Here is a 13,023-nt window from a genome sequence, read left to right as displayed (position 1 = left end):
GATACTTAATAAATAACTGGGTATACTGGGTATCATCAAATCAAACCTTTAAGATAAATATTTTACAGAAGCAGAAAATGAAGCTCTCAGAAAGAGTAACTAATTTATCTAAAGCAACATAGCCAGAACACAGCAAAGCTAGGACTCAAATTAATTTCGATTCCTTCGTCTCAAGCAATAAGAATACAATGTTTGCCTAGCATATGTGAGTCACCCTTCTAGGTGTTCCACTAGTACATAGAATACACATAGTTCTTGTTGCTCCCCTTTAGTGAGGGGAGACAGACAATAAAAATGTAAAAAATAAATAAGGTGATTTCAGGTATAAAGTGCTATGGAGAATATAAAATATAAAATAGAATAGAGTGTGGCCTGATTTAGACGTTAGTGATACAGTGGTATTTTAATTAAAGTAATGAGGAAAGACCTCCAAAGAAATGACATTTGAGGTGAGATCTGAATGATTAGAGGGAGGTACTTTAGATATGAAGTATTGCAATAAAGCGTTTTATTCTTGTATTTCACTGGGCTTAATTGTTTCATTGGTACTATACAATTTGTACTCTCAGCAAAAATAAAAAGTTTGTTAAGGCAGAATAGGATTTTATATTTATTAAAGAAAAGGCATAACAAAACAAATTCCCAAGGCAGTTAGCACAAGGCTAGGCGTAGTCTAGATGCCCTGCTTTTAATTTTTAAATATTAATTTTTAAATATGCAGGGAATTAATTATTAGTAGCCTTCTATTATTTTGTGGCTTTTGCCTCCTTTTCTGAAAGCTTCACTACCCATCAGAACTAATGCCCTAGTACTACTATCTGCTGTATTATACTTCTGATGGTTATGAGAATCAAATAAAGGAATGAAAGTAAAAATGTTACACAAATGTCAGCTGTCAGAATACAGACAAGTGATAAAAATTCAATAATAAATTCAATAAAGTTTTACTACTGGTTTATGATTTTTATGATTTGGGTTACGTTTTGGAGGTAGAATTTGGATGTTGCATGTAAGGAAAAAAGAGAATCAAGAATGACTCCTGTGTTTTGGCTTGAACAACTGGTAGATGGTATTGCCATTTAATAAGAGAGAAGCCTAGAAGAGTAACAGGCTGGGGAGTGGTGGGTGAGGTGGGGGAAAATGGGAAATATCAGGCGTTCATTTTGAGATGTTAAACAAGAAATACTTATTAGTCATATAAAGGGAAGAGTCAAGTTGGCTGCTGAATGTTATTGGAATTGGAAGTTTAGGTAAGAGGTAAGGGCTGGAGATATACATTTGGTAAACACCTGCATATACAGTGTAGCTATTAAGAGCATTTTCCTAGGTTCTAATCCTAGCTCCAACACTTAAGAGCTTTAAAACTGTGATAACAACAGGGGAAGAATATATATAATTATGTTTAATCACAAATGTTTGCTATTATTTATTCTTTTGCATCTGAGTGAGTAAAACCTTCATATAATATCAAAATCAGAAACTACAAAAAGGGTTTTAGTGTTAAATTAAAATATTTAACACAGTACCTGACATCCGATAAGCATTCAGTGAAATATATATTTTAAACAGTATACCCAGTTATTTATTAAGTATCATATCTGGATTCCATGCCTTTCATTGGAGGTGATACGCATACCAATTTCTTTTATATTCTTTAGAGGTATTGTAAGCACATGCAAGCAAACACTTAAGACATACTCTTTTAAATTACCCTTTAAAATGCAAATACAAATATTTCATACAAATATACAATACAAACTCTTCTACATTTTCTTTTTTCACTTAACAGTGTACTTTGAGTATAGTTAATATTTAAAGCCATGGTCCTAGATGGCATTCCCTAGGGAGAAAATATACTGGAAAAAAAGAAATTTTACTAAAATAAACCTAAATTGTATATCTAAATTATCAATTGTGATTTAGGGTAATCCATGAAATTTTCAACATGAACAACAGAGAAAAATAGATACATTTATTTATGGCAAAAAGGTAAGTAAGGAGTTCTATTATTTCTTCATCTATTTTCCATATGAGGGAAAAAAATAAATCTAAAATTCAGAGAGGTTTTTCCTTCCCAGAAAGAAATCAGTCATGAAGAAACTCAGAGAAATGCTAAATACTCACACAGCTCTTGGTTCAGAAAAGACATCAGTATGAATGTGCATCATTAGGTCCCCACCGGCAGCATATTCCATTACAAAGCAAACATGCTCTTTGGTTTGGAAACATGCAAAAAGGTTCACCAAAAAGGGATGCCTTACACTATTCACAGTTTCAAAAATTCTTTTTTCACACATCAGGCTGTAAGAGAAAACATTTAAAAATCACTGGGTTTTTTTTTTAAAGTTCTAGTTGGAAATAACACTCTTTAAAAATTAGTAAACTCTAAAATGAGCAAAGTTCTTAATCATTATAACTTTAAAACCATAAAATGTGTCCTAGTTTTGCTACAAATGCTTTGAAAAATTTGGGCTACTTGATATATATAACTTTAATAGAAATATATTAATGAAAACTAAATATGATTAGCATAAGTTCACATTGATAGTATCAGAGTAGCACACATATGGCTAGTGGTAATAGTTAATAAAAAAGGCTTAATTAGGAGTGAATTGTGAAAAATTTTCAGGAATTGGTCAAAGGATTTAGCAACCTAAAGCATAATTTTAAAATACAAATTTTCTGCTCAAGGCAATTTCAAGGACAGTATATATTTATAATTCACAAGCTATGGTATCCAAATATTCTATCATATAATATATGAAGCTGAGAGGTAAAGATACACTGCATAAAATTTTAATTTAGAAGGCTAACTGGAAAATAAAGAGGTTACATGGAGAATTCTATAACATACTTCAAGGAAGCTCCTGGAGAATGATACAATTTATCTATAAAATCTATAGCTATCACAGGTTTCCCTGTAAGAACTCTTACAAGCTGCTTAAAAGAACAGTGGTCAAACTTACTGACTCTGAAACAATTTTGCCTAAATAGCAAAAAATACCACTCTTCTTCCCCCTGAAAATATTTAGTAAATCAACCTGACTTAAAACTCAAAGCAGACATGTACACACTGCTATATTTAAAATGGATAACCAACAAGGACCTACTGTATAGCACAAGCAACTCTGTTCAGTACTATGTAAAAACGTAAATGGGAAAACAATATGAGAAAGAATAGATACATGTGTATGTATAACTGGGGAAAAACAAAAAAAAAGAAAACAAAATCTAAACAACAACAACAAAAAACACCTCAAAGCAGAAGAAAACCAGGTCAAATATTATTCAAATACAACTTGGAATTAACACTTTAAACACCTGATCAAAATAAATATACCTACAGATGTATTTTATTACCAATTAAATTACATTTATGTTTCTAATATAAAATGGGCATTTTTGTTTGTTTTTGAGACTGGAATCAAAAATTGACATTAATGTTTGTTGAAAAGCATTAATAATGCTTTCATTTTTAAAATTAAAGAACTCCTTAGATGTGTGTGTGTGTGTATTTGGTTATTGATTTCAAAATAACAAAGCAAAATTCTAATGTTAGAAGGAGGTAGACCTATTCTCCTTTCTTTTGGATCTCTTCAGAGTTAATTTTAAAAAGTTTAACTTAAAGATTAAAGCATTTGTTTGGGTATCCAGATTATACTGCTATGAACATTTAAGAGTATACCTGTTGTGTAGAAGGAACATGGAATTTTTATTGCTCTGTTAATATAGTTGTATTCTGAATTATGAACTAAAACACCTGTTCAGTTTTAAATACTGACAGTAAATGCAGCTATTATGAAATAGTGTTTAAACTCCATTTAATATGGTCACATTCTAGATGAACTCTTACCCTCTTATTTCACACAATCTGTTTACAACTTTACATATACTCAAAACAGAAAGCCCCACTGTAATTGTTTCTAAAGCGTTGGGCTTATGTCTACATACATTTACAAGGTTTCTAAATGTTACTACAAATTGTCACTATTAGAAATAAATTCACAGAAGATTAGAAAGAACAGTTAATAGCTTTGACTTTATCACCATTTAAATTTATTGGAAAACAATGTCTAATTGGGCAAGATCTGTAAGACAGATTCTAAAACAATTGATTTACTACGTCAATCTAAATTTTGGCTAATGAGGATAAAATATTCAGGTGAAATAAGACAAACTGGCAAGATGTTTTGGGCTCAACTAGATGGCAAACGTGGCCTCTTCACTGTGTATGGTTTATGGGTGAATTACTAATCCACTATGGGTGAATTACTAATTCTCAGCTGGATAAGTATAAGGTTAGACCTGTGTTGAACATGAATGGTCTAAAGGATTAACCAGAATTCCTCTTAAAATGGTTTTAATGCCATTCATAGAATTGTTTGATGAGGACTGACAATATTGATGAGGGCTGGATAGATGTCTCAGGACTATTAGGTAAAGGAGGAAGGATTTTTATAGACCCCAACAGGAACAATAATTTTAATTTTAAGCATTATACAGCACACCAGAAAGCTGCTCCGTAAGTCTCTAACTTTTCCCAATCTAATCTAAATTGTATATTCTCCTTAAAAGTCCATGAAACAATCCAACCTTATTCAAAACTTCAAACTTCATTCTGTCCAGAACATTTTCCTCTATCTTGTCATTTCTCTCCTCTCCATGTTCCCAAATATCTTCCATCTGCCAAAGATCAGCACAAATCCAATCTTCTTTACAAGGCCTTACCTAAATCCACCAGCACACCTTCATTTGATGTTCCCCCTGTTATGAGCTGCGATTATCTATATTGTTCAGCTTAAACTCAAACATATCTAATCTGTTTTATTTATATAACTAATGTATTTATGTTTTATCTCCCTAAGTGACTAGTTCCACTCTAACATTTTTTGGTGTACTTCCTTCAGTACATTATTAGACATGATAGAAACTTAAAAACTATATAAATAGTTATTTTGGTCAGTGGAAAATTACAACATTAATAAAGCTAATCTTAGGATTAAATCATATATACGTATATATGATATACATAGAAAATCTGGCTAGCTGTGTTTTTGTTCTGCAACTACAAAAATATACTTCCAAGTCTATTCTGTTGTTTTGAAATGTGAACTGGTAAGACAAGGAAGCTGAGTGAGGCATAACAGTAACACACATTTAACATTCCGACTCAGGAGTGGGGGAAGGTGGCACTCAGAAAGAAGTTCTACTAATGGTAGGTGGAAAACGTGATCTTTGTACATGAATTACATTACTTTGAAGTTAGTACCTAATTTGTGTTCCTTAAAAAAGATGTAGATTTGTGGTTACCAGAGATGGGGTGAGGGGAGGGGAAATTGGATGAAGGCAGTTAAAAGGTACAAACTTCTAGTTATAAGATAAATAAGTACTAGAGATATAATGTACAATATGATGAAGTCAACATTGCTGTATGTTATATATGAAAGTTGTTAAAAGAGTAAATCTTAAGAGTTCTCATCACAAGGAAAATATTTTTTTTCTATTTCTTTAATTTTGTATCTCTATGATGTTCACTTATTTTGACAATCACTTCATGATGTATGTAAGTCAAATCATTATGCTATACACCTTAAACTTATACAGTACTGCATGTCAATTATATCTCAATAAAACTAGAAGAAAAAAAAACCAAACCAAATAACAACAAAAACAAGTTGATTTGGAATTTTCTATAAGTAAAATAATAAAATTCTCACTAGAAAGAGAAAATTTAGAAAGGAAAACTGTCGTTAAGAAACATCAAGTATTTCAGAAACATCTATAGGAAAAAAACCCCCACTGATATGCAATAACATTGAATTCTATGGATCTATTAAAAGGATGAGATAGAAAGTGGATATAAAAGATTTCTGCTTAGTTGTTTACTATTCAGACTTGCAAGTTATATAACTATGCTGGTCTGTTTTCTTACTTTCTAAATTAATTTTTTTTCTTGTCTTCCTCTAATTGCTCTTTTTTCTGCTGCCTTCCTCAAAGTCCTCTAAGAGTGAGTTTTATTTCTCACTCTGAATTTTACATTTCTCTGTTTTTCTGGTTCTACTGGAGATTATTTTACTTCCATGTTACTGAATACATGGATTTATAACTGAAGTTAGATAAAGATTACTCATCAACTTTTCACTAAGGCTGGATTAAATTTAAGTAGGGGTAATGTCCCAGGTTCTGGCTAAAGCTTCATCCTCTAATCCAGACATACTTCTTTAAAAGTAATATTAATATTATTCTATCTATATTTAATTAGGAAGTTTTTTCCTACAGAGACGTGGCTCAAAGTAGTAACAATGTAGCAGAAAGTTATATAAACCACCAAGTAATTACCACTTTCCCATTAACTGGGTAGTACCAGTCTCCTATTATTTTAGGATATAAATGAATTTACCATATATGAATCTGGAATAAAGCAAACATTCTTCCAGATAAGAAAAACATTTGACCTTACCATTACTGTAATTAAAACAAACTGACAGTGTAATTAAAGGTTTGCTTTAACTATTTATGTAACAGAAATATACAGTTGTTAGCATATACTCTAGTGTTCAGAATATTTCAAAAATATTATGCAAAATCTCTCTAAGTAGTTTTAGATCAGGGAGGAGTTTATTTTGATATAATTGAGAAGTATGAGAAATGGATAAAAAACAAATAGGCAAATCCAAAAGGAAAAGATTTTTTTATATAAAGGAAACCTGCATCTTTTTTTTTTTTTTTTTGCGGCACGCGGGCCTCTCACTGTTGTGGCCTCTCCCGTTGAGGAGCACAGGCTCCGGACGCGCAGGCTCAGCGGCCATGGCTCACGGGCCCAACCTCTCCGCGGCATGTGGGATCTTCCTGGTCCTGGGCACGAACCCGTGTCCTCTGCATCGGCAGGCGGACTCTCAACCACTGTGCCACCAGGGAAGCCCAAACCTGCATCTTTTAAGATCTATCCTAATTCTAAGAACTTCTCATATCATGGAAAAAATATTAAAAATAGCAATTTGATATATCTATATGGCACTTAATATAATTCGGTAAGGCAAGTATTACCAAAAAATATATTTTAAAAATATGTGGGTTAACTGAGGCTCAAAGATGTTCAGTGAATTGCCCTGGGATCAAATCATTAATTAAGAAGGAACAATCAGAACTAGAGAAGTCTTCTCACTGATAATCACAGGCTGTTCTCATTATACAGGGCTGTCTTCTATTAATATCAACTGGTGCTTCCTGAACTGGTGGTTTAAGAAAAATAACTGCTCCTTCTAAATATCAAATGAAAGCCTCATTCTGTAATAAATATGCCACTTTATTATACAATAATTTCCATGTTGAACCACTCCATTAATTTGAGATAGTCTTTTTAAAGTATATTCTCTAACCTAATTACAATATTATCCCCAAAGTCCTTACGTTTTAATAATTGTAGAGGCAGAGGTATCCGTATCAATGTACACCCAGAAATGTAAGATGCTGTGGTCAAAAAATACCATTTTCAGAAACATAGAGCAAAAAATAGATGTAGGTGCATTTTCAAAAGCAGAATATATTAACCATTCAGTTAACTGAAGATTATTTGTAAATGACATCTTATTACTTCTGTAGTATGAACAGGAAATAGCCTCACCCAACCACAGATGTATAACAGTTCCTTTTCCATATAAACAGTTTAACATTTCCAAGTATAAAAGCTTATTAGAATTAGTTTAAACATTTCATCATCTTTCCTTGGTATTCACTCAGCAGTAAAATGTCTTAAGAAGGGGAAGAGGGAGTTAGCTAGACAGAAAAACATTTAATTAATGCCTACCTTATGCAGTAATTTATTTAGTTTCTTTACTTATTACAGTTGACCCTTTAACAACACGGGGGTTAATCCGTGCATAATTTATAGTCGGCCCTCTGTATCTGCAGTTCCTCCACATCTGTGGATTCACCAACCATAGACCATGTAATATTGTAGCATTTACTGTTGAAAAATATCCATGTTTAAGTGGATCCATGCAGTTGAAACCCATGTTATTCAACGGTCAAGTGTATTAGGAAAATAGAAAGTTTTGTTGTTGCAATACATACAGATTTTTCATGATAAGCTACATTTTCAGAAAAATAAAGAATTTCATTTTTAAAAAACTAACCTGTCTACTTCATCTCGAGCCACAATGTCTCCTTTCTTTAAGGCTTTTATAGCAAACATTTCATTAGTGTGTTTATATTCAGCCAAAAGCACCTGAAATGAGATTAAAATAATTATTTCCCATGTGAGTTATTACTGTTGTAGGCATTCCAAGAAAATTTAAAAGATTACCTTTCCAAAATGTCCTCTACCCAAGACAGCACAACACCGGAAGTCTTGTAGATTAAACTGAAACATTTGTTGAGATCTGAAAACAGTAATGTCAATCAAAAATAAGGCAAAAGTATGGGACTAAACATGTAGCAAAGCTGTGTACATATTCTTTACCTTCTGTCCTCAAGTTCATGAATATCACTATATTCTAGGCCTGATTGAGGAATATCAGGCTCATATTCAGATTGAGATTTTGGAAGTAGTCTATTTCTGTCATTCTCAGTATCAAAAACTGTTTCTGAAACCTGTAAAATATTAAACACTCATTAAATCATAGAAACATTCAGAAAACAACTTATTAGGTAAGGATAGTTAAAGAAAAAAATGTTAAAAGTTGATATAAATATAAGTGAGAAAATAAAATTCAGATATTGGATATTCATTTTTATAGTTATTAATTATATATTACTCTTATCTAAAAAAGGTAAAAAAATGAATACATTGGAAAAAAAAAAAACACTAATTTGAAAAGATACACGAGCCCCAATGTTCACAGAAGCACTGTTTACAATAGCCAGTTACACAGAAGCAACCCAAGTGGCCATCAACAGACGATTGGTTTAAGAAGATGTGGTACATACAGATGGCCAACGGGCACATGAAAAGATGCTCATCATCACTAATTATCAGAGAAATGCAAATCAAAACAACAATGGGGTACCACCTCACACCAGTCAAAATGGCCATCATTAAAAAGTCTACAAATCATAAATGCTGGAGAGATGTAGAGAAAAGGGAACCCTCTTACACTATCGATGGGAATGTATTTAAATTGGTATAGCCATTATAGAAAACAGTATGGAGGTTCCTCAAAAAACTAAAAATAGAGTTGCCATATGATCCAGCAACTCCACTCCTGGGCATATACCCAGATGAATTCTAATTCAAAAAGATACACGCACCCTTATGTTCATAGCAGCACTATTTACAATAGCCAAGACATGGAAACAACCTAAATGTCCACCAACAGATGAATGGATAAAGAAGATGTGATATATATATATATATATATATATATATATATATATATATAGCACACACATACATACAATGGAATTACTCAGCCATTAAAAAGAAATAATGTCATTTGCACCAACATGGATGGACCTAGAGATTATCATGCTAAGCAAAGTAAATCAGAAAAAGAAAGACAAATACCATATATCACTTACATGTGGAATCAAAAATAAAACACAAATGAACGTATCTATGAAACAAAAACAGACTCACAAATATAGAGAACAGACTTGTGGTTGCTAAGGGGGAGGGGGTTTGGGGGAGGGAAAGATTGGGAGTGTGGGATTAGCAGGTGCAAACTATTATACATAGGATGGGTAAACAACAAGGTCCTACAACATAGCACAAGGAACTATATTCAATATCCTGTGATAAACCATAATGCAAAGGAATATGAAAAAGAATACATATGTATAACTGAGTGACTTTGTTATACAGCAGAAATTAAACACAACACTGTAAATCAACTATACTTCAATAAAATTTTTAAAAAATGTGTGTGTATACACACACACACACACACACACACACACACACACACACACACACACTGGAATATTACTCCCCCCCAAAAAAAGAATGAAATAATGCCCTCTACAGCAACATGGATGGACGTAGAAAATATTATGCTTAGTGAAATAAGTCAGACAGAGAAATAAATAGTATATGATATCACTCATATGTAGAATCTAAAAAATAATACAAATGAATGTACATACAAAACAGAAACAGACTCATAGATTTAGAAAACAAACTTGTGCTTACCAAGGGGAGGAGGAAGGGGGGAGGTACAATTTAGGGGTATGGGATTAACAGATACAAACTACTATATATAAAATGGATAAGCAATAGCATATACTGTATAGCACAGGGAATTATACCCATTATCTTGTACTAACCTATAATGAACCAGAATCTGAAAAAATACTGAATCACTATGCTGTACAGCTGAAACACAATGTTGTAAATCAACCATATTTCAATTTAAAAAAATGAATACATTACTTTCATCTTACATGCATTTTCAAAAATCATGTTAACCTAGTTAGAAGATGCACAGTGTTTCAGGCAACATGTCATCCAATATCAGCCATGCTCTTATGTCCCTAGATTAAGCAGCCTATTCCATCTCTCCTGGCTCATGAGCATCCAGAGGTTTTTATGTTTCATTCACAAGAAACATAAACAACACAGTTCACACAGGCATTTTTAAACTAAAATGTTAAATGAGATGTTTTTAACATCTCATCCACTATGATGCTTTTACTGGTAATTCATTTGGTGAAAAGGAATTATACAAGGTTTAAAATGCCTTACCTGTCCTTGTGTATCCAAATCTCTTAATTCAGCAGATTCATCTATTTCTCCAAGGGAAGAATCACGTGGTGGGGCCAGAGGAGGCTCAGGTTCAAGATCAAAGTCCAATTTGGTTACTGCAGAATCACTTATAAAAGATAAAGCAATTCACCAAAAGCAGTAATCAAAAGTATATATTTTAAATAACTTTACAATTAAGGCAAACAATTTTATTGTTTTAAAAGTAAGCAGAGCACTAGTTTCAAAATACTATTTGGAAAAAATGAGACTTTTAATAGGCTCACTGTAATCAATATGTACAAATGTCACAATAACTATTTTATAAAAGAAATGCTTAAAAATCTTAAGACACATACCTAGCTGGAGGAGCTAGTTCAGGGATGTGTACATCAACCACTGGCCCTGTAGGAGGCACAGGGGCTTGAGGGCTGAAGGTGCCAGAATGATTTACTGTAGGAATAGCTCTTCTCACTAGTCTTCCCCAAGTGGCAATATTAATATTCATTTGAGGAGCTCTGAGAAATGTTTTGCCTGTGGATATTGTAAATAAAGAAAACAGAACAAGTATTTTTTAAATATATTACCAAAGGCCATAATTTAAGAATTCATATTCATTGGTTTATAATTTATGAAGAAAAAACAATATTTGTCACTTAAAAAACAGTTCCTAACTATTCATTATTAAAGGCTAGTGCAAAAAAGCACAATCAGTTTTAAAAATAAATACGGGGCTTCCCTGGTGGCGCAGTGGTTGAGAGTCCGCCTGCCGATGCAGGGGACACGGGTTCGTGCCCCGGTCTGGGAGGATCCCACATGCCGCGGAGCGGCTGGGCCCGTGAGCCATGGCCGCTGAGCCTGCGCGTCCGGAGCCTGTCCTCCGCAACGGGAGAGGCCACAACAGTGAGAGGCCCGCGTAACGCATAAAAAATAAATAAATAAATAAATAAATAAATAAATAAATAAATAAATAAATACGTAGGAATTGCTCATTTAAGTCTAGTAATGGTATGTGGTTAAGGTTTTAAAAACAGAATTCTTATCTTTTAGAGATACTAACTGTAATATTTATGGATGAATCTATATGATGTCTGGGTTTGCTTCAAATAATCTGAGGAAGTTGTGAGTGATGGAACACAGATGAAACAAAATTGGACATAAGCTGACTGTTGTTGAAGCTGAGTGATGGCACATCACACTAGTCTCTATACTTATGCATGTTTCAAATTTTCCGTAACAAAATTTAGAAGTAAATAATTGAACAAATAAGAAGAAAACAAAAGAAAAGATGGATATCACTTTTTAAAGAGTATATACATTTTTAAAGTAGTTAAGATAACACCAAAACACTTTGTACTTGATTTCTCAGTAATTACCTTGTTGTTTTGAAAAAATTTTCTTTTGTCTTTGGAGTTTTGGTCTTCTTTCAATAACTGGATTAAAAAAGGTAACCTGCAGTGAAGAAAATTCAAGTTGACATGACTATAGCATTAGATTTATGGTTCACGAAATTCAATAAACTTGCAAGTTTGAAAACTTAAGAGAATCTGAGATATAATTTAGTTCCATCTCCTCATTTTCTAGATGAGAAAACAGACCTAGAGAGGATAAATGACTTGTCTTAGGGTAACATACCTATTTAGTGGCAGAGTTGAGCCAAGAATTCAAGTTGTCTGCCATTCAGCCTAATACTCTTCCCACTTCTACATCATGTTGCCTACATATATAATTTCAATGGTAGTTATGCATATTTAATAAAATACATTTATTACCTCTGCAAATAAAGTACCCTGCGGTTCCAAATAGAGACACATGCCATGCCGTTGGTTGTCTAAAAAATCTTCTAACCTCAGAAATTTTACAGCACACAGAGATCGCCAATCACGCCAATAAACTGAAATTTCCAGTTCACGTGACTAGAATAATTAAATAAAAAATAAAGAAAACAGGGAACACATCATTGGACACACATGTGAATAAAATATTATAAAATATATAAAATACAAATACAATAAACAAAGATAACATATACAACGGTTGCACTATTTTAAAGAGTGCTTTTATAATGTTTCTCTATTATATATTACTTTAACAAACTTAACACATTTTAACTAAAAGGAAGACATTCATATTCCAACATTCTCCAGTTAAGGTATTCCTTTTAGATAAAGAATACACAACTGGGAACAATCAATACATTTGAATGACCACCGAAACTCTTTCCATCTCAGAGCTTCAATCTTTTGGATTTTCCTTCTCCTATTGGCTTCATAGGCTGTGCTGTTGCTAGACTTCAATGTTCACCTCAAAGAACCCATTTCAAACCTTCTTATTTCTTTATCCCA

General features: G+C 32.7%; 1 protein-coding gene across 3 annotated transcripts in view; it reads right to left on the bottom strand.

Annotated features, from left to right (window-relative positions):
- Positions 1-13,023, bottom strand: part of PKN2 (protein kinase N2) — a 172,180-nt gene that overhangs the window by 55,200 nt on the left and 103,957 nt on the right. For all 3 annotated transcript variants that reach the window (XM_032624482.1, XM_032624491.1, XM_032624474.1), the window contains exons 9-16: positions 12,451-12,594; positions 12,055-12,130; positions 11,038-11,212; positions 10,682-10,808; positions 8,462-8,592; positions 8,306-8,381; positions 8,136-8,227; positions 2,125-2,301 (exon numbers count right to left, since the gene is read on the bottom strand). In XM_032624482.1, coding sequence (XP_032480373.1) covers positions 2,125-2,301; positions 8,136-8,227; positions 8,306-8,381; positions 8,462-8,592; positions 10,682-10,808; positions 11,038-11,212; positions 12,055-12,130; positions 12,451-12,594 — 998 coding nt within the window. The remainder of the gene's footprint in view (positions 1-2,124; positions 2,302-8,135; positions 8,228-8,305; positions 8,382-8,461; positions 8,593-10,681; positions 10,809-11,037; positions 11,213-12,054; positions 12,131-12,450; positions 12,595-13,023) is intronic.

Source organism: Phocoena sinus, chromosome 1 (genome assembly GCF_008692025.1).
Source record: "Phocoena sinus isolate mPhoSin1 chromosome 1, mPhoSin1.pri, whole genome shotgun sequence".
In the NCBI taxonomy this organism is placed as follows: Eukaryota; Metazoa; Chordata; class Mammalia; order Artiodactyla; family Phocoenidae; genus Phocoena; species Phocoena sinus.
Note: the sequence above shows the minus strand (reverse complement) of the source record. Positions and strands in the feature narration are given on the sequence as shown.